The sequence below is a fragment of the Lycium barbarum genome, chromosome 10 (assembly GCF_019175385.1).
Source record: "Lycium barbarum isolate Lr01 chromosome 10, ASM1917538v2, whole genome shotgun sequence".
NCBI lineage: Eukaryota > Viridiplantae > Streptophyta > Magnoliopsida > Solanales > Solanaceae > Lycium > Lycium barbarum.
In genome coordinates, this window is record NC_083346.1 from 115,767,173 (window position 1) to 115,789,724 (window position 22,552).

Below are 22,552 nucleotides of genomic sequence, written 5' to 3' on the forward strand. Positions count from 1 at the left end.
AGAACCAATGCACCAGCACGTACCACCACCGATGGCTGAAAACCCAACTTCTGAAAGCCCAATTCGGTGGCATTCTAACAATATCCCTTATCTTGACAGCCTGCAGGGTCGTGATGATGCATTTGTCTTCACAAGAGAAGATGATGATAGTCGCCAAAAAACCTGGATTGAACCAAAGGATCTCAACAAAGATCGATGCTACCTTGCAAAGGGAATGTTGTTCGCATCCAAAAAGGCGTTGCAACGGGCTGTCAAAATTTATTGTTTTAAGGACATGAGGGAGTTTAAGGTTGATCAGTCAAACACAAAGATATGGAGACTAGTTTGTAAACGACGGTATCAAGGCTGTGAGTAGTTGCTTTGGGGAATTGTTAAGCCTGATGGTATGTGGGCTATCACAAAATTTCGCGAAAGACACACTTGTTATATGGAAGAAAATCGAGCAGATCATTTTAATTTAGATACAAACATGATTGCTCAAGTATTACTTAAAGACGTTGCTGAAACGCCAAGGTAACTTATCCTACCTAGTACATTATATGTCTTATATTGATTAAAAGATCATTACTAAATGTTGTTTTTTTAAACTTGTGCAGGATCCCCATCAAAGATTGTATTCGAAACGTTCAAACCGTATATAGTAAAACTATAAGCAACAGAAAGGGATTTCTCGGGCGTAGACGCGCTTTTGAGATGGTCTTTGGAAATTGACATACTTCTTTTCAATCGCTGCCAAGGTATATGGCAGCTCTACAACATTTTAATAATGGTACTGTTGTAGAGTGGCGGCTTATAGAGGGTAAAATCTTCAACTTCGTATTTTGGACATTCAAACCATGCATTGATGGTTTTGCTCACTGCCGACCAGTGATATCCATAGATGGTACGCATGTATATGGTGCCTACGACATCAAGCTCCTAATTGCAATAGGAATGGATGCCAATGGGTCAATATTTCCTCTTGCTTTCGCAATTGCCGCTAACGAGAGCAACGACACATGGGGGATCTTTTTGACCCATTTGAAAACTCATGTTATTAAGGATCGTACCGGCATATGCGTGTTGTCTGATCGTCATAAAGGCATATTGCACAATATGGCTAATTTACCGGGGTGGCAGCCTCCCTTTGTTTACCATCGCTATTGTTTAAGGCACTTGAAGACAAATTTGCAATCAACGTTTCACAATGGCACTCTCAACAAATTGATGTGGGGGGGCTGCGATGGAGCATCAACAACGAAAATGGGCTGCAAAAATGGATCTGATCAGGGCAGTGAGTGAACCCGCATATGTTTGGTTGATGAAGCTCGAAGTTGAAAAATGGACGCTTCATGCTGATGGAGGCAAAAAATGGGGCATGCTCACAACAAACAGCTCAGAATCTTTCAATGGCTTGCTGAAATCTGCTCGAGGACTACCTGTCACCGCAATGGTGAGAATGACTTTCAAGCAGGTTGTGGAGCGATTTGTTGTTAGGACAAGGCAGGCTAGAGCGATATTAGCCGATGGCGGGACATGGATGCCAAAGCCCTTCAAAAATATGGAGCATTATAGAAAAAAATGTGAGCATCACCAAATGACCGAGTATGACCCAATTCAACATGTATATGAAGTTAGGACGGGTTATCACAACGGTAAGGGTGGAAACGTGCATACCGTTTATGAGGCAACAAGAACATGCACTTGCGGTAAGTGGCAAACGTATCACATGCCGTGTTCTCATGCTGTCAAGTTCTTCGAGATAATGAGAAAAACGGTAACAAGTTATGTGGCAGGGGAATACAAGGTCCACAGTTACCTTAGAGCATATTCCGGCCAATTCCACCTACTTGGTAATGAAGCTTATTGGCCAAACGAGCCATTTTCAATGGTTGCTAACAAGGATTACATCAGGAAATTGGGCATTAACTCACGGAGTCGTAGACCCAATCAAATGGATGTTAGTGAAAGAACTTATTCTCGCAAGTGCTCTACCTGTAAGCAATATGGCCATGACAAGCGTTCGTGTGGGCAACAAGGTCGTGGTAGTACAAGCACGTCTCGAAGTAATAGAGCCTCTAGAACTTGAAGATTGTATTATTATTGTAATTTATTATTGTATTACTTTGAATTAGTATTGTAATTAGATGGAATGAATTATTTTTTAATTAGTATAAATCTCTCATATTGGATGAATTATTATTAAATCAAATATTTATATTTGTACATTCAAATATAATAAAACACTTAAATAAAAACCCTATAAATATGACAAGTTTCAAAACTTACTTCGGGGCACTTTAGAACCCCTAAAACGGCGATCCAAACATTTAGGTGGACTTGATGTAATGAGCCGACATTATTGTACGCAAAAAAAGATATTAAGTTTTATATAAAATATTAATATTTTGGGGTTTTGAAATATGACTAATCTTTGCCCAAAGTATGAAAAAAAATGTGATTTGAAAGGTAACACAAAAAAAAAAACTATGCTCCTTCACGCATGAAAGTAGTGCGTGAAAGGAAAAATGGGCAACTTCCTCTTTCACGCATGAAAGTAGTACGTGAAAGGACTTGAAAAAGGAGCATACTCTATTTTTGTAACCTGGTCCTTTCACGCATGAATTTTGTGCGTGAAAGGGTCAAACTGAATTTTTGCAGTTTGGTCCTTTCACGCACGAAATTCGTGCGTGAAACCTACTAATGTATTTTTTTTTTTTTTTTGCACTACTTTGGTTCAATTTTTCTTTTTTTGTGCTACTTAAATCGCGGATTCCCTTCTCTACAGCCTACTATTTTCCCATCACCTTTCAACCAAATGTCGTCTTTACCTTCTCATAAGTACTGTTATTACCGAGGATTTTTCTACCAAGTACCTATTACACATTTATAACCTCAGTTCTCGACTATTCCACCGAATATCTATTATTTTCGCATCATTATAAATAGATACTGAATCTCTTACCAACACCGCACATTCTTAGTCATCTTCAAAGCATAGTATTAATTTTTTATATGATAGTTGGAATCTAACGAGTATAACATATTAATACGATTCTAGCCTTTGGAATCATAATAAATTCAACGGATCGCTAAAAATGAAGAGGATTTGAACTGGCAATAGTACACAATATGAGTAATTGTTTCATCAGAGGATTATAACTAAATGCGAGAAAAATTTAATTTAGAATATATGCTAAAATTTTCCATCATAGTAAGTTCTCCAGTCTTCTTGATTTAATTGTCTCTTAAAAATTGAAGTGTCAGTTTGGTTGTTAGTTGTTACAATTAGAATTAAAACTACTTCAAACTAATAGAAATTCTATGATCTTTAAAAATATACATGTATTTTGATTGAAATTGGAAAGGATCCAAATCATTTGTGATGAGAAATTTTCAGAATAAAAATTTCTTTGGTGTGATCAAGCAGGTGCAGAAGATATATATATATATATATATATATATATATATATATATATATATATATATATATATATATATATATATTTAAACCAAGTCACAATTTTATTACCACTTTGTCAAAAAGTTACAGTTTGTAGAGGGAGGGGATAGCCTGGCCCTCTAAAACATTTTGTGGGTCTGATGCAAGCAATCAGTCCCTCTAATTTGAGGAAAATGAGCCTAAGCACAACATCAGATCCAACCCTACAGTGGTAATAAAGCTAAAAAGGTCATGGTGGCTCCAATCTAAGCACACCCGGTCTTTTTCTCCTGACTCGAAAGGTTGGTAGTTGCCATCTATCGACGTTAAGTAAACCTTTGATTTGTCTTGGCATTATATCAAAACTAGTGTAGATGTGTGTCTCTTGCAGTTGATGACTTAAAGAAGCTAACTTGTCCGCAACTTGATTGGCTTCCCGAAAGCAATGTTGGATGGTAATTCCTCTCCCCTGAATCAGCGTTTGGATCTTTGAGATTGTTTCAGCAATTCTCCATGGAACTGTCCAGTCTGCTTGAGTGCATTTCTGTAAGAGTAAAGAGTCAGTTTCTCCCACAATGAACGACATACCCTGCTCTATACACCATTGCAGTCCAAACAACAAAGCATGAGCCTCCGCCCAGTTGCTATTTCCTTGGCCAAGTGGAAGGCTATATGCCATCAAAGTTTTTCCACTATAGTCCCTCACTACTCCTCCTCCTCAACAATTGCCATTTATGCAGCTTCCATCACTGTTGACTTTGACAAAAGGGATAGATGGCTTCATCCATACCACTCTTTTGTAGCATATTTCCACTAGTTTGAGGTCAAACAACTTGCAAATGTCCTCCCAAGTGTTCCCCACTGCAACCCCTTTGAAACGAGCTTTCATAATTTGCACAATGTTAAAAGTAATTAAACTTTTAGACCTCAGAACTGCAGGTTTTTCATTGCCAAACTTGCTAGCACATCTCGACCTCCACAACTCCCAAATGATGATAGGAGCCATGATCTTGCACACATACGAAGCTATAGAGTTTTTGTTCTTAAATTTCCAGCAGTAAGAGAGCATAGTTCTTAGATTTAAACCGGTAAAAGGGATCCCTATCCTACCAGCAAAAATACTCCACAGTTTTTGGGCAAATTGACCCCTATAAAACAAATGCTCACAATTTTCCTCTCCGGTGGTCATGGAAGGTTCAGGACAGCAAGAGCAAGTAGTACTCAAATCAATTCCAAATCTTCGAATGTTGTCAACTGTTGCCACCCTGTTGTGGGCTGCTCTCCATGTCATAAAGGTCATTTTGAAGGGCACATCCTTGTGCCAGATGCTTTTGTCAAAAGCTGTAACCTCATTTCTCTGTCTCAAGCACTCCCAAGCAGAGGAGACTGAAAATTTTCCATTCGTGCTCGGAGTCCATACTGCTGTGTCATCTAATTCCTGGTTAAGAATAATGTGGACAGATTTCACCAAGTTCTTGACTGCATCTGGGGGGAACCCTGAGCACTGCCCAGACCCATTCACCATTTCTAAGCACTTCACATACTCTAGTGTTGTCGTATTCAGCATCATCAGGTAGGCTACTACAGAGGGGACCGAAATTGGTCCAATTATCATACCAGAAACTTAGATTGCCCCTTCCCACTTTCCACAGGATATGTTGCTCTACCTCAAATTTGATCTTACACATAGCTTACCAACTGTGGGATTGGCCAGTAACCCATTTCCTGAATACAAGATGATTAATGCTACCATACTTTGCCCTGCAAAATTGAGACAAAAAAGAGTTAGTAATCCTGAGTTTCCACCATTGCTTGGCTGTAAATGCTTTGCAAATGTCATCAACTCTCCTAAAATTAGCACCACCCTCATCATAGGGAAGACAAAGCTTATGTCAGGCTATCCAGTGTTGTCTAGTATTGTTGTCTTGCCCAGACCAGAAGAACCTAGCTAGGTATCTTTCAATGTCTTCAATGGCTCCTTTAGTGGGATGAACAGCAGCTAGAGTATGAATGTTCAAGGCCAGAAGGACATGTCTGATGAGAACTGCTTTCCCCCCAGTTGATAGAAACTTCAAGTGCCAACCTCTGACCCTATTGATGACTTTGGAGACCATGGCAGAGAAATACTCATTCTTTTTTCTCCCTGAGTACAATGGGCAACCAAGGTATTTAATGGGAAGTGGCTCATACTTCATTCCTGTGAGAGTCTCCAGCCTACTGATGGTTTCCAGATCAGTCTTGATAGCAACAGAGAAGCTACATTTTGCCTTGTTGATCTTTTGCCCTGATATAGCCTCATACTTTGCCAAGGTTTTAAGCATCAGTCTTATAGAAGTTCTACCACTATTGCAAAACAAAATGGTATCATCTGCAAATGCAAGGTGGTTAATTTGTGGTCCCTGATTGCTCATGGTGAAGCCAATAAATCTCCTGTTGCTGTTCAACTGGTTAAAGGATTGAGAAAATAACTCTGCTGTTAAAACAAAAAGGGAAGGGGGGAGGGGATCCCCTTGCCTTAAACCTCTTCCTGATTGGGAAAAACCACGTCTTCCACCATTTATAATCACAGAGTACCAATTGTTTGAAATGAATCTGAACACAATATCCACCCATCTTTCATCAAAGCCCATTTTCCTTAGCATGTTACAGAGGAAGGACCAGGACACCCTATCATAGGCCTTAGCCATGTCAAGTTTCATCAGAACATTTTCCCCATCCACTGGTTTCCCAATATCATTAACAATTTCCTGGGCAAGGATAATGTTTTCAGTAATTGCTCTCCCTTTCACAAAACCACTTTGATTAGGAGAGATAATCCTAGGAAGCAACCCACTTAGTCTAGCAGTAAGGAGTTTAGAAATGATTTTGGAGGACACATTGCAAAGACTAATAGGCCTTATGTCAGTAAAGTGTTGGGGGAATTCCACTTTAGGAACCATGACTAAGCAAGTATGGGTGAAAAACTTAGGAAGAGTAGATCCTTCAAAAAATGCTTTAACTGCAAGAAAAACATCTTCAGCAATAACAGGCCATGAACTCTGGTAGAACTTGCCACTTAGTCCATCCGGACCAGGGGCACTATCTAGATCAAGTTAGAAAACAATCTCCTTAATCTCTTCTCTGGAGGGAATGACATTCAAAAATCTATTATCTTCATCAGAAACTACACTTTGGATAACATTCAAAGAGGTGGGTTCATCAGTGGTTGGTTCAGGTGAGAAGAGCTTCTGAAAAAAAACCACTGCTGCTTCTGCAATAGCAGCAGTTCCTTCAAATAGATTATCATCTTCATCTCTAATCTTTTGGATGTTTAACCTCTTCCTCCTCCCTTTGATTATCCCATGAAAGAAAGCCGAGTTGGTATCTCCTTCAGAAAGCCACCTAACTCTTGCCTTTTGCCTTAGTATAGAGTCTTGGAGAATCAGAAACCTGGAAAGTTCAGCTCTGGCCCTAGCAAGTTGCATTCTACTTTCAGAAGAGGTATCCAAGATCATGGCCTCCTCTAAACTTCTAATCAAGATTTCAAGTCTCTTGGGCTCTTCATAGATGTCCCCAAATGCTATCCTCGACCACGCACTTAACCTGGAGCAAACATTTTTAATCTTCTGATGGAGGGCCTGAAGGGGATTCCCAGTTGCATTGATCTCCCAAGCCTCTTTGACAATAGATAAATAATCTTCATGTTCAGTCCAGATATTTAAAAACTTGAAATACTTGATAAAATTCATCTCCTCAGTGCCAGCATGAATAAGAAGGAGGGCATGATCAGATCCTGTCCTAGACAGATGGGTAACCAAAGTTGAGCCAAACGTATCAAACCATTCAGAGTTGTAAACCAGCCTATCGAGCCTCTCCCAAATGGTTTTAGGAGGATCCCTGTTGTCGCACCAAGTGAAATTAGTGTTGACACCTAATTTTGGCTCGACGTGTTTAAAATTAACGTTTTGGGGGGCCCTGATTCGTTAAAGAGCACGAAATACATTTTTTACACATTTTTACATTTTTTCAACAATTTATTGATGATTATCCTTATTTTTAGGAATTTTCTCAATTTATTGTCATTTTTTTCAAGAATCATTATTTTGCACATGTATAGCGTAATACTACAATTTTTTGTGCAATTAATAATTGTTTCTTGATTTTATAGCAATACATTTTTATATCATAGACATTAATGTTTATATTTTATACTTGCGTTATTATTTATACATGTATTAATTAACTATATTTAGTACAGTCTGACAGTGCAGAGAAAATCGGAGTAATTAATTTTTAAACGCAGAGTAAAATCCGATCAAGTCAAAGTTTCATCACTCTTTTTTTTAAAAAGGGATTAAAATAAGCATTGAGGGGACAAAGGGGTATGGCTTCATTATTATTTTTGGACAAAAAGGAGGGTTTGTTCACATTTTAAGGAAAAGTGGGGGTTGATTTAATCTGGGAGACAATACTTAATTATCAGATTTTTTCCCTCTCCCCTAAACCCTAACATTTTTATCCCCCCTCTCACTCCCCTTTAGCCGCCACCACGCCGGAGCTACACTCTCCTGTGAGGCACCAAACCGCCCCCACGAACCGCCACAGTCACGAAAACACCTGCACAACTTCATCTTCCTCCATCTACCACCACCATTGTCACTCCGCCCCTCACCGTTTAGCCACCGCCTACACCCATTTCACCACCCCAAACCCCAACTGAAAACACCACGAACCAAACATCCCCTTCCCCTCCGAGTTCCGGTGAAACCATAACACCAACGACACCACAACCCTCTACTCCCTCTCCTTACTTCTCAAAAAACAGTCGCCCCTACCGCCCTTCCACCATCTTCTCCGGTGAACTTCTCGCCACAAATAGCCCTTGCCATCTCACCCACTGCCACCTTTGTTCACTTCTCTCAATATCTATACACTGTATCTATCTATATGGTTACCTATACGTATATATATATAGATTTGTACATTGTTCTGTTCTGTTATTGTTTGATAAAGACTTGAACTTTGTTCTTTAAGGTTCACTTTTTTCATTGTTCAAGAATCTGAAGTTGTTTAGCTGCTTCTTTAGTACATATACCCTTTGTTGGGTTTTCAGTTCTTGAGGTATGTTTTGAATAGTTCTTGTAAAATGACAATTAAGCCCATGGTGGAGTTCGGTGTGAGTTGTTCTTGAAAAAAAGATCAAGTTTTTTAGAGTTTAATTAGGTTGCTTGAGCTGATCAGATTTATTTTTTAGTTGTATTGATGCTAGTGTTTGTGTAATTAATTGTTACTTAAGTGTGCATTTAATGGTTCATTGTTTCAAGTAACGTCTTCTCTTCATTTAATTTTTCTCCATCTTGTTTTTGAATTTCTTCTAGTTTTCTGGATCTTTTTTTTAACGCATTGGTTTTTGTAAAATATGAAAAAAAAAAAAAAAAAAAGAGCTGATGTTAGGAATTTCATTTGTTTGTTTGTTACTTTATTTGGAATTAAAAAAAAAACTCTCAGTTCCAATTTTGTCTTTTTGTAGAAAGACTGATAGATTTTGTTTAACCACTAATGTCAATTCCCACGTTCATTTATCTAGTTTTTCAAGGTTTTGGATTCAATAATACATAAATATAGAACCGTCCCAGTTTGTTAGTTCAAAACGTAGACTGTGGGTTGGACATTTTTTTAGAAGTCAAGATGGCCGATGAAGAAATTTCCGTCGATTTCCAAGGCCTTCCATGTACAAAGACGGGTTTTTATTTTAAGTTTATTCATTATTTTTTTAATTCATCCGATAGTTATTTATTTTCTTACTAACATTTTTATTAAGTCTCATGCAGGTATCCGGAGTTACTTTTCGAAGATGACACTCAAAAGAAGTTCAAATAGCTTCTTAAATTCTCTGTTTATATTTTTTTTTTTTACATTCTTAAATTATACAAGCATAAAATATAGTGAAACTTTACTTTTTAGGGTGCAGGTTGGTGGTATTTATTTATGATCTGCTTAGATGATTTAAATTTTATGTGTTTTAGACAAATTAATATTAGACAGTTATTATTTTTGTAGCTAATATTCTTATAGTTATCATGTTTCGCTAGAGTTTTAATTCAATAGCTTAGCACACTTAAGTGAATAAATAGGGTGATTTGCCTCAATATTTAGGCTTTAGAATACTCTCATAATTAATTGATTAGGCGTACATACTTAGCTAGTTAAATTAGTTAACTCACCTTGAGTGAAAAATAATTTCATGTCCATTTTTATACCTTTGTCACATACCCAAACTTCTAAGTTGCTCATAACTTTTTTTTTTTTTTAAATAATTATTATATCACATATGTATAAAATACGTATTGCACGATTATTTATGTGAATAGTCATATTAATTATTCTTTAGTCTAAATTCTACTAATTTTTGTAAATAATAATCAAGCCTTTTTACACATCCCTCTAATAGTTAAATTGGTCCAGCCAGGAACCACATTTGTGGATTCTGAAGGATGCCTAACACCTTCCCTTCGGAATAATTTGAACCCTTACCTAGAATCTCACTTATTTTCGTAGACCATGTTAAGCTGCATATATTAATAATTTATAGGTACCCTAGTATACCTTAAATGCTAGGTGGCGACTCTGTACATAATTAATTATTTCAGAGCTCCATAAGTTGTGCTTTGTTTAGCCTTTGGTAAAAATGAGGTGCAACAATTAGAACCAAAGAATCCTGCATCCTGCAGACCACAATCAGCTAGACAAGAGAGAAAGTTAACACAGTCTTCAATTCTAAAAGGTCTCCCCCCCTTGTGTCTCTTCACAACATGTAATCACATTAAAGTCACCAACTACCCCCCAGGGGCCTTGGATTCTTTCAGCAGTGTTTCTTAGGTCATCCCACAGTTCCATTCTAAGAGCTTCATCACACTTTCCATAGACAACAGTGATGTAAAAAGGGTTCGGATTGTTCAAGTGAAGTAGTTTCAGTAGAACTTGTTGGTCTTTGTCCTCAAGAATGTCAATGGTGAAGTCTGGATTCCATAGAACCCAAATTTTATTTGAACAATTAGAAAATGCAAAAGGGAAGTCAAGTGCCCTTTTGAATCTGTATATCTTGTCTGCTCCAGCCATAGGTTCTTGGAGGATTAGTAAGGAAAGCTTGTGTTGTTTCTTTAGGAGTTTGATTCTTTCAGTTGCTCCTTGGGACCCAATGCCTCTCACATTCCATGAAATTGTATCAATCATGGGAAACATTCAAGGAGAAAGTTTTTGAGCCTTTTTTCAAAGCTTTTTGCATCATATCTCCGGAGCTGGACAGACCCCTGGGTGATAAGTTGTTAAAGAATGCCACATTATATTGGACTTTGTTAGTAGAATTCTCATGTAACACACTATCAGAAGGTTCAAATCCTCCAAAGTCATGATAATCATCAGATTTAGAAGATTCAAACTCATCAGAATCGTCTTCCATGAGTACATCCGAATTAACCAAGTTGAGAGGTCTCGTGGGCCCTATCTCAGTACTAATAGGGCAAGATCAAGTCCTCCTGGGTCTATCAAGGCTATATCAGAGGAGGCAGGGATATCTTCCCAGGTCTGAGAATTCAATAGGCAAAGTTTACCTTCTTCTCCTTTCTCAATACTTTTCCTGATAACAATGATGTTCTCCAGATCTGGGTCCAAACCAAAATGACGGGGAGGGGGGAGATAACCAGTGGGAGGGGTATTCCCTTTCCCTATAATGAGCTCAGGTGGAACATTCACTGTAGAGGTGAATTTCTTTCTCTTAGGGGCAGCATTCAAAAGAGATACTTTCACTGTAGACTGGACTTGACTTAAAGTACTCTCGCAGATATCTGGATGATCCACAGCCTCTGGAAAATCAGTAACCTTTCCCTGTTTCACCTTAGTAGCTGTTTTGGGACCTTTCAGTACTCTAGACTTCTTAGCCTTCTTCTCCAAGTTCTTCTTTCTGTCTTGTGTTCCCCCTTTACTAAGGCCCACCTGTTGGCGTGGAAGGTTTTGCACTCTAGTCCCTAAGCTCGATAGGACTTCAACTTCCGTATTAATCTTATCCCCCTGCTCAGCGTGAGAGACAATAGCCAAATTTTGCCCTCTAGTCGTCATGTTATGAGAGTTCCCTCCTCCAGGCTGAACTAAAGGCATCCACTGCTTACTTGGAGGGTCTTGTTTCGAGGCGTTTGGAACATATTTGGCAAGGTTGCCTATCTCCTTACCTTTTTTCCTCTTCACATCCTGCCATCCCTCATTGTCTTGCCCGTTAGTAATAGCTTCCACCATGACCTGGTCTGAAGGTGGGATGGAATATTATTTAATACATTCATTTTGACCAGTATTCAAATGATGTCCACTCCTCTTGATAAACTTTTCTAAAATTTTATGTCAACAGTTTTAAATACTAAACCTTCCAAAACTTTGATTCTTCAATAATGGGTAAAGTTAAACCACAACGTTTAATTTAAACCAAATAATTCGTTAAAAATCAAATTCACATCTGCACAAGGTAACCATAGATATGATCAAGTAAAGGACCTAAAGGGTTACTAGTTTCCTAGCAAATTTGGAAGGGTAGGCTAATGCAGTTCATTATTTTGCAAACACCAACATAGGCAGCTAAACCACAGTTCAAATTTGACAATTTCGAATTCTCATCCAACCATACAAGGCATTCTTGAAATGAAGCAAAACTTGGTTGCAAAAATGTATGGAAACAGGATTATAAAACTAGTGAACCAATAACCACTTTTTTAGTAGAACCTTACAAGTCCGCGGGATCAGCCTCCCCATCACCTGCTACTACTCCAGAGTCTTTGGTTTTAGTAACATCCCTGTTACCCTCTTCAACTAGGTTTTGCTGACCCTCCATAATCGAGTCTTCTGTTTTAGTACCATCCCCATTACTCTCTTCTACTAGGTTTTTCTGACCCTCCGTAGGTCCACGGTCACTTATAGCTTCAACATCCATTGTGGAGTCATCACCCATTTTCACCTGACCCTTTACATCCTGAAGAGTTGCATCAAGGGAGGCAGAAGCAGAACTTTCCTCTGCATTGGAGCACTGGCCGGTACCTGAAGGCTCCACATGCACAGCATCAGCTTCAATAGAAGCAGATGGTACATCAGAGGCAGAGGCAGAATTTTCCTCTGCATTAGAGCACTGGTCGGTACCTGAAGGCTCCATATGCACATCATCAGCTTCCATGGTAGTCGATGGTACATGAGAGGCAGAAGCAGGATTTTCCTCTATATTGGAGCACTGGCCGGTACCTGAAGATTCCACATCATCAGCGGATGGTACACTCTCCTTTTCTGCCATTTCTGCCTTGGCCAACTCAAGAGCCCGATTTTTTGCTGCAATTTCTTCCTGCATTTGAGCTTGTTTTCTATGCTCATCCATGAGATGCTGGATCTTTTCCTTATCTGCTATAAGGTCACCATACCTTTTCTGTAAAGTACGCTCAAGCTCCTTTTGCTTCTGAACTTCTTCCCACAGATTTTTGATCCTATGTGTTGCTGCTAGCTGCTCTTGTTTTTGTAATGCTCGGAAGCACTCAAGCTCTGTCCCTGCTGTGTCTATTTGCTTAAAGGTTGTCTCAATCTGTGACCAAAGTTTTCCAGCCCGCATCTGCTCATCCACAATGAATAGTTAGCTGGAATTCAAAACTCAATATAAAACAAACGAAAACTAGGGTAGCCAAGAAAGATCCAGTGTAAGAACTAGAAACCGGTCTGGTTGCAGAAGCGATATAGAACTATGTTGTATGATCAAACACCTAAGCAAATGAAGTTAACAAACGGAGAACTGTACAGGAAGTGGAAACTACATTCAGATTAAACAATTAACCACTAAATTGTACCTGATATCCATTAGTAAGAACTTTGATCTTCTGCTCAAGTTTTGTTGCTTTCTTAGTGTCATCATCCATTTTCTTCTTCACATTCTCAAACTCATACTGCAAAGCAGCTAGCTTTTCCATGTTTCCCGCAACACTAGAGAGACCATAAGCATTCCGGGTAGGGAAGTACATGATATCATTCAAAGTTGTATTGTGTGCTTCGACAAATTCATCAAGAGATTCATTCTCATGTCCCATTGCCACACGAAGAAACTGAACCTCATCCTTGATCAATCCATCAGCCTGCATGAGAGGAGTTAGTTATACAGTGGTGGCTCAAGAAAAACATCATACAAATTCGAGAAAACATTACCGTTTGCACATGAATATGGTAATTAATAGGGCACATCTATTAGCACACTGTAAAAAGGGACAAGGAGTCTATCAGGAAGAGACCCGGTTTTTATAACTTATCTGTTATATTTTACAGCCAAATGCACATGAAAACATCAAATATTACAGAAAAACCATAATGACCATATTTCGTACAAGCACTAATGGCATCCAAATGAGTTAAGTGAATGAGTTAAGTGTTTGCATCCAACTGAGTATTTAATGACCCTCAGAATAGAACCATTGGCATTTTTTGGCATCTTAACTAAAACTCGACAATCCAATTTCAGTTCATTAGTCCTCATTATCAAAAAAATACTAAAAAACAAAACTGGGACACCAAGTATAGTGTCATGAGTATATTAGGTTTCATAAATTGAGCATGTAAGCTAGCTTGAGTTGGATGAAGCCAAAAATAATATATACACACACTACATATATACAACAACAACAACAACAACAACCCAGTGAAATCCCACATTGTGGGGTCTGGGGAGGGTAGAGTGTACGCAGACCTTACTCCTACCAAGGTAGGACGACTGTTTCCGAAAGACCCTCGGCTCAATAAAAGCATAAAAAGAAGTCAGATAAGGTTAAAAGATTCGGATAAGAGATTCAAAGCGATATAGAAATGAAATAATGCAAGCGACACAGATAACACAGGATAATCAAAGCACAGGAAATAACAGATAATAGCAGAAATCGGAGCAGATAACACAGGATAATCAAAGCACAGGAATTAACAGATAATAACAGAAATCGGAGCACAAGAAATTATATTGCAATAATGCGACTACTAATAAGAACGGATAACGAGACTATCTACTAGCCTTCTACCCTAATTTGGGTCCTCCAAACCCTCCTATCTAAGGTCATGTCCTCGGTAAGCTGTAGTTGCGCCATGTCGTGTCTAATTACCTCTCCCCAATACTTCTTCGGCCTACCCCTACTTCGTCTGAAACCATCCATGGCCAACCTCTCACACCTCCGCACTGGGGCATCTATGTCTCTCCTCACATGCCCAAATCATCTCAATCTCGCTTCTCGCATCTTGTCTTCCACCGAGGCCACCCCTACCTTATCCCGAATATCCTCATTCCTAATCATGTCACTCCTGGTGTGGCCACACATCCATCTCAACATTCTCATCTCGGCACACACTACATATATACTAAATACATTTAAAATGTAACTTGACATATAGAGTATTAGTCCATCCTTTTGAACCTATTGTATTCTTGAATTCTTGCAGCCTCCAGAAATCCAATATATAAGAAGGTTATATGATAATTTTTTTTTAAAAAAAAAAAAGGCAATTTCCAAATACTTTATATGGAAGGTTAGTTTGTCTTTTCTAGTATTAATTTGATACTAACTCTCAAGTCATACATGCATTTGAAGTGATTTAAAACTCTTTCGCTCAAAAGTACAATGCAAAGCAGGTAAGGAAAAATAAATAGACAAAAAGGGTAGAGGAAACCGTTTTTTTCTTTCAGTAACATAAACATACCTCTTTTAGTTCATCTTCCTCAAAATCCTCAATAGCAGGTTCAGCAACCACTTTTCGCTTGGCCCCTTTTTTCTTCTCCTTCTCTGCTTTTTCATCTAGAGGATACTTGGTATTATCATGTTCTAACAAAGACACAAGTTCCTTTCTAATCATTTCATCAGCCTGCTCAATTAGTGTAGGAGGAACAAAGGAGCTCTTGTCTTCATCAGCTCTCATTAAGGAACTTCTTATTAGTTCTAATGAAGCAATGGGAGGTCTAGGGAGCTCCCTTTGCAATACTTTTGACCTTTTCCGGAGTAAAGCTTGTTGCCTTGCTTCTTCTTCAGCCTTCTCCCTAGCAATCCTATCAGACATGTCTTCTTCAATCTTCTCTTCTGGTTCTTCATTTTCTTCAGGAGGTTGCTGGATGACTATCTGGTACTCATTCTTAGGCTGAGGAAGGCCTTTCAAACCAGAAAGCAATTCTCTTTTTGAATTGAACTGCCCAAGTTTAGCATTATTGTGCATATCCATTTCTTCATTAATGCGTAGCTCATCCCTCATGGGAGTTCCTTTGGGTGTCATGCCATAAGAATCCCTTGATGGTGTCATGCCAAGTCTGGGAGTAAGGCTCGTGGCTCCAGGAGTGGCTCCAGGAGTCGCTGAAGGAGTTAAGAGTGGGTTTGGTGTTTGAACTTCCCTTTTCCTAGGAGTGACACCCGAGAAATCTGAGGGGTGCAGCAAAGGATTGTCGCCACCAAGTAAAGGTGTCTGAGACTCTGTTAATCTCCTTTGGTTTTCTGCTTCCATCATAATGGCGTCTTGCTTAGTTGAAGGGGTTCTCTGAGGTGTTCGCATAGGAGTCATTGCATGCTGTGGTGTCTGGGCATAATTTGCAAGAAGAGCACGTGTTGCAGCATTCCCTTCAGAGAGTTCATCACCCCCAATTAAATCACTGGCAATTCCTATCTTTGCTATGGCCTCCAATTCATGGTCGGGAATCTGTGGTGCAGGAAGATTCAGTTTCGACCTCTTCCTCACTGCTTCTGGATCATTAAGTTTGTTCGCATGCAATACGGCTGTAGGGGCATCCTGCCTTTCTGCAATTTTATTCCTTGCAATATCCTGCTTTCTTAGACGAGCTTCCTTATCGACTCTCCTTTCCCCTTCTAGTTCTTCAATGGTAGTTGGAAACTTAGGTTGGTCTACTGGACGGTCTTCCTCAGTAACATCATAGAAACCTGGAGGAGGCTTCTTTTCGAAGGGGATTTCAGCATTGTAATCAATTCCTCTCCTTTTTCTCTTCCTTTGACGGGCATCTATTCCAGCAGCCTTCAACTCTCTCCTCTTCTGTAAAGAAGCAAGCCTTCGAGCCTCTTCAAGCTGCTTTTCTCTAGCTTTCCGTTTAGCCTTCTTGCCTCTTGTGTTGGCCAACCGAGCCCGTGCCTCGGAGAGCATTTCTTTCTCATCCTCATCCATATCAACAGGATCAGGACGAGCAGGCTTGGATTCCGGATTAGGATCAATCTCTCCAGGCTTCAATTTTCTCGGATCATCATTAGGGTCATAGTTCTCATCCTTAGTACAAGCTGCATCAAGAAGTTTCTCATAACGTTCAAGGCACTGGGATGGTGTGCGACCAACAATTGGTGCAATTGTCCTCCATTGAGTGGGCATGAGCTTTGCAAGATGAAGTAGTTTCTCATCTTCTTCTCTAGTCCATTCAGTCTGGAAAAAAAAAAGAGCAGCAAGGGGTGTTATGAAGTGGTTAAGCTAAGATATAAGTTCCTACAGACAGTCTGAGGTAAATTGGAAAGTCCGTACACTTTCCACTTCCTCGATTCAGGAAATCATTAGATGAAATTGATAAACGGAAAAACAGAAAAAGTTTGAAAAAGCCCAGACAGAAATTAACATACAGAAACTGGTTTCAGACCTTGTATGCCAGTAAATAAACCAAAAAAACAAACTGGGGCAAAGCAATAATATGCTCACAAAACAGAACTTTTCTCGTTCCAACGGACTAGGCCGCAAAGTAATAACTATCCCCAAGTAGATAACAAAGATAAATTGCATGGCGCATTAAACTAGCAAGAACAAAGAACAAAAACCAAGATATAATGAATTTTTCAATGTATAAATAACCAAACAACACAGAATGAAGGTCATAAATATAAATAAACAAAGGACACAAAAAGGATGGGTCATGCCATTTGGTTATCAGGGACTGTGGAGAATGTCAAATACTTTACTTCTTTTGGGGGAAAATAACTTCCGAACTAAATGGCTTCCTTTTCAGACATCTTTAACACATATTTCATAGCTCTTGTTTGCATCAATACTTTGACATTGTTTTATCAAATTTTAATACTCATGCACTAGCAGCATACTTCACCTACTTTTATACCCTACCAAACATTACAAAGATAAATTTTATGGCGCATTAAACTAAGCAAGAACATAATGAAATGTTTCAATGTATAAATAATCAAATGACACATCTTACCACATATATCGTATCACTTGTTTGAATCAATACTTGGACATTGTTTTATCAAAATTTAACACTCATGCACCATGGCATATTTCACCTACTTTTATACCCTACCAAACATTACAAAGATAAATTACATGGCGCATTAAACTAAGCAAGAACAAAGAACCAAAACCAAGATATAATGAGATGTTTCAATGTATAAATAACCAAATGACACAGAATGAATGGTCATACGTATAAATAAACAGAGGACACAGGAAGGAGGGTCATATGTCATTTGGTTATCAGGGACTGGGGAGCATGGTAAATACTTTATTCAATGGGGGAAAATAACTTCCGACCTAATTAGCTTCCTTCTCCGACATCTTTAACACGCACTTCATACCACTTGTTTGAATAAATACTTGGACATTGTTTTATCAAAATTTGATACTAAGGAAACACTAAATCACTATCCTCGTACCCCTATCCTGCAGCTTGCACTATCAGCATATTTTACCTACTTTTATACCCTACTAAACATTACAAAGATAAATTGCATGGCGCATTAAACTAAGCAAGAACAAAGAGCCAAATACTTTACTCAATTTTGGGGGAAAATAACTTCCGAACTAATTAGCTTCCTTCTAAGACAACTTTAACATGTATTTCAGATCACTTGTTTGAATCAATACCTGGACATTGTTTTATGAAAATTTAATACTCAAAAAAACACTAAAATCACTACAATCATGCCCTATCCTGCAGCTTGTAAAATCAGCATATTTCACCTACTTTTATACCCTACCAAACATTACAAAGATACATTGCATGGCGCATTAAACTAAGCAAGAACAAAGAACCAAATACTTACTCAATTTTGGAGAAAAGTAACTTCCGAATTAAGTAGCTTCTTTCACGGGCATCTTTAACACACATTTCATCACTTGTTTGAATCAATACTTAGACATTGTTTTATCAAAATTTAGTACTCAAAAAACACTAAAATCGCTATCCTTATACCCTATCCTGCAGCTTGTACTATCAGCATATTTCACCTATTTTTTTTTTTTTGGATCAAGTAAAAATATTTTCATTCATAAACATGGACAAAGACTAGGCTGTATACAAGGGGTAAACCAAAAGGCAAAGAATCTACAAAAAGAAATGGTTCTCTACAAACTCCACCCAATCTTCTATATAATTGGGAACTCTATGGATGAACCAAAAGAAAATAAGGGATCAGAGGCTACTTCTCAACTTAGAAAAACTCGACTCTAACCCCCTCAAAAGCTCTCCTGTTTCTCTCTCTCCACACCACCCACATTAACGGTAGTGGAACCACATTCCATGCTATAAATCTTCACCATCAATTCTTTCATGGTTCTTGGCATAGCACAAGAAGTACCAAACCACCTAAACATATCCCGCCATAACCTCATGGAAAGACCACAATGCAGAAGAAGATGATCCACGTCCTGTCCCGCCTCTTACACATACAATCCCAACTGATGCAGACAACCTTCCGCTTTCTAAGATTTTCTGCCATCAAGATTACCCCTCTAGGAGCTAGCCAAGTGTAAAAACACACCTTCCTCGACACCTTAGGTATCCAAATTGCATTACAAGGGAAAACTCACCTACTTTTATACCCTAGCAAACATTGAAAAAGTGCTGCAGAAAAAGATTTCCAAAGATAAAACGTTCTCTACACTAAAATCACTAATGAAAAAGCAAATTTCGTACAGAACATTGTTCAGAACCATTGAACAAACATTAAGCCTAATTTATCCTTTATAGTACTTTTTTAATAATAGCTCTACTTGTACCCTACTTTTTGCTGGTGGGTGACATTATGTAACGACAGGAAACGATACAATTGATCAAAACGCAGTATTCATCAAAACAATACAGCACGATACAATACAACAATCATATAGAGCTTTACAGCATGATATAATACAACAAATACGATACATTATGAAACAATATGTAACAACCACCCGAACAGAGTGTAATAGAAACAACAGTTTTCACAGAGAACATTCTTCAGAACCAATGAACAAACATTAACAGTATATAACACAGTAATAAGGTTAAATCAATATCAACATTACGATACAATCTATCAAAACGTTGAATAATACAGTACAGTACAATACAATACAACACAATAGATACATTATGAAACGATATGTAACAACTATCCAAACAAGGTGTACCGACATAAAACACAATAGATACATTATGAAACTATGTAGGCGTTTGGACATACGGTTTGAAACCATGAGATGAAACAGTGTTTGGACATGCATTTCATCTCATGGTTTCAAACCATGGTTTCATAAATTTTAAATAAAAATTTGACCCATAAGTTTATATTTTGTAAAAAAAGGCCCATAAGTTGGTAGATATCTTTAACAATTACTCCCACCAACCATTTACTAACCTCATTAACTTCCACCAACCTTTATTTATGTCTACCAACCTCATTACTATTCAGGTTAGATTTTCGTTTTAATTAAAATAAAGTTTGATCAATTGATGTTGTATTTTTCAGAAAGGCCTTCTAGTAGCGTATTAATGTTGTTATGAACTATGACTTGCTCATTTGGTAAGATTGTATAAGAATTGATAATGTTTTGATAGTTTTCACAACTTGTGGGGTTTTTATGTCTATAAGAGAAAATACAACTTCACATATCCAACTTGCATGTCCAAACATGGTTTCAAACCATGTCCAAACGGCTCCTATATTATAACAACTATCCAAACAAGGTGCACCCGCATAAAACACAATAGATACATTATGAAAACAATATGAAACAACCATCCAAACAAGGCGTAACAGCATAAAACACAAAAACAAAGTTAAAAAAAAAAAAAAAAACTACTTACCTTCTTAATTGAAGGATCGAGCCATTCATACCAACGAGCTTTACACCGTTAAAAAACTTACTTACCTTTAGGTGCACACAGGCTAAACCCCCGCTCCTGTGCAATAGCTCGCAAACCACACAGAGTGTAATAGAAACAACAATTTTCACATACAAACATTTTCACACAACATATAAACACGTAAACAAGGTTAATCAATATAGATAAAAACAAGTTACCTTCTTAATTGAAGGATCTAGCCATTCATACCAACGAGCTTTACACTGTTTAGCAGATTTACGAACAAGTAATGAAGAAATACGAGCCCATTGATTTTTCCCATACTTCATCACAGCTGCCTTTAAAATCTCGTCTTCCGTATTCTTCCATACTCCTCCCTTTATCATAATCCTCATCTTTGCTTTACTCTTTAAGAAACACACACACACTAATTTAGGGTTTTCGAAAAACTAAGATTTTTGTGTGTCAATGTGGGGGAAATAGGGGTTTCTGATCGATTGCGATACGAGAAATCTAGGGTTTTTGGAGAAGAAGAAGAAGAACGAGATTTTATGTGTGAGTGTGCGGGAATCACTTTAGCTGCGAAGATGATGAAGATGATGAGATTTGCATTAGTATAACCTTTTTTTTTCAATTGAGTTTCGAATTTGAGTTGATTTGGAATTTGGGGGTTGGATATTTTAGGCTGGTCTGGGCTCGGCTAGGAAAGCCCATCAATAAAATATTGGGCAAAGGATCAAATTTACTTATAATTTAAATTTGTTCTTCGTCAAAGTTTGGATTAAATTTATCTTTTTCGTTGGCATACTTGATATATTTGTTCTTTTATGGATGGAATTTCACATCACCAAAAAAAAAAATAGTCACGTTGAATTCATATCAGATACACATAGACAACTCATACCCAACCCAATAAACCCATTACCCGTATCCCCATCCCTATTGGACCAATGCAAAAGCAGAGTAGGAGCCTGTTTGGATGAGCTTATGCCTATAAGCTGCAAACAGCTTATAAGCTAAAAAAAATAAATTGGGTAGTCTAACTTATTTTTTTTTTGCTTATAAGCTGTTTTCAGTTTATAAGCTGTTTTAGATAAGCTAAGTCAAATGGGCTCAATTATTTTTTTGAGCTTATTTTAAGCACAAAATGACTTTAAGCTGGTCAGCCAAACACTCAAAAAAACTGAAAGCAGCTTATAAGCAACTTATAAGTCAATCCAAACGGGCTCTAGGTATAATTCGACAGATTGAATTGAATGCTTAGTGTTGATTGTAAGATGATATGGTAGGACAAGAGGCACTAAATACAGCACAATTATATCTCAACCAGTTCACATTTGGGGCAGTAGAAAAACGAAAAAAAAAGATTGATCCCCGAGATAGTTTAGGTCCCGCTCAAACAAGTCTCCCTCCACGGTCCATGAAGTTTTGTTAAAACAGTCTATCCATGGTCTGACGTAAAATATCTAATAAAAAAAAAGTTGAAAAATAATGATCCTACAGGATTCTTTTGTGTAGTGTTTCTGCTCCACGGTTCTATGTTTGTTACTTCCTTTGCATCATTCTCATTCGAAAGATCAACTAACTGAAGTATATCAGCAACTATTGGCACATAGTAAATAATTATCAATTGCCTAGCCTAAATTCAATTAATTATCAACTTGACACAAAATTAAGCATTTTTGTACATATGCAGTAAGTTCATGGTTGTGAACAATGAAATCAAGGTTACCAAATCACTAAGATCAGTATGCACAAAATCCACTTACTATGCATGAGTTAGGTTGCTTGCCTTTTTATTGGATTGTGTATAAGTTGCCTACGTGGATTTGATGTGGATCCAACGTATCTATTTTTATTTTTTTTTGTGATGTGGACTTCCATCCATAAAAGGGCAATATATAATGGGGAGGGCAAATTTGATCCCAAACTTTGACGGAGGGCAAATTTAAACTATAAATCGTACCTGGAGGGTAAATTTGACCCTTTGCCCATAAAATATTACTACTTTACTTTACTTTACTACTGACTGTGAGTCTATTTGGATGAGT

At 37.9% G+C, this 22,552-nt stretch overlaps 2 protein-coding genes across 3 annotated transcripts; both read right to left on the reverse strand.

Moving 5' to 3' along the window:
* Positions 1–6,513: 6,513 nt before the first annotated feature.
* On the reverse strand, positions 6,514–10,859 carry LOC132613361 (uncharacterized). The gene is made up of 4 exons (XM_060327375.1): positions 10,709–10,859; positions 10,241–10,602; positions 10,078–10,142; positions 6,514–7,297 (listed from the first exon to the last, which is right to left on the reverse strand). Exons 1-4 carry the CDS (start codon positions 10,857–10,859, stop codon positions 6,514–6,516), a joined length of 1,362 nt encoding a protein of 453 aa, XP_060183358.1.
* A 1,158-nt stretch (positions 10,860–12,017) lies between these two features.
* Positions 12,018–21,179, reverse strand: LOC132615664 (cell division cycle 5-like protein). Of its 2 annotated transcripts, none has more exons than XM_060330276.1 (4): positions 20,720–21,179; positions 15,149–16,855; positions 13,267–13,548; positions 12,018–13,034 (listed from the first exon to the last, which is right to left on the reverse strand). In XM_060330276.1, the coding sequence occupies exons 1-4, from the start codon at positions 20,894–20,896 to the stop codon at positions 12,168–12,170; spliced, it is 3,033 nt and encodes a 1,010-aa protein (XP_060186259.1). In that variant the 5' UTR covers positions 20,897–21,179; the 3' UTR covers positions 12,018–12,167. The 2 variants fall into 2 exon arrangements, with proteins under 2 accessions (XP_060186259.1, XP_060186260.1); XM_060330277.1 differs by lacking the exon at positions 20,720–21,179 and adding an exon at positions 20,502–20,587.
* Positions 21,180–22,552: the final 1,373 nt, after the last annotated feature.

Coding starts and splice junctions, on each gene's coding strand:
- LOC132615664 (XM_060330276.1), bottom strand. CDS start 20,896: ATGAGGATTATGATAAAGGGAGGAGTATGGAAGAATACGGAAGACGAG. Junction 13,549..15,148: donor AGGAAGATGAACTAAAAGAG/GTATGTTTATGT, acceptor CCTCTCATGCAG/GCTGATGGATTGATCAAGGA. Junction 13,035..13,266: donor TTCTTACTAATGGATATCAG/GTACAATTTAGT, acceptor GTGGATGAGCAG/ATGCGGGCTGGAAAACTTTG.
- LOC132613361 (XM_060327375.1), bottom strand. CDS start 10,859: ATGGAAGACGATTCTGATGAGTTTGAATCTTCTAAATCTGATGATTAT. Junction 10,603..10,708: donor TAACAACTTATCACCCAGGG/GTCTGTCCAGCT, acceptor GGAATGTGAGAG/GCATTGGGTCCCAAGGAGCA. Junction 10,143..10,240: donor GAATCCAAGGCCCCTGGGGG/GTAGTTGGTGAC, acceptor TCTCTTGTCTAG/CTGATTGTGGTCTGCAGGAT.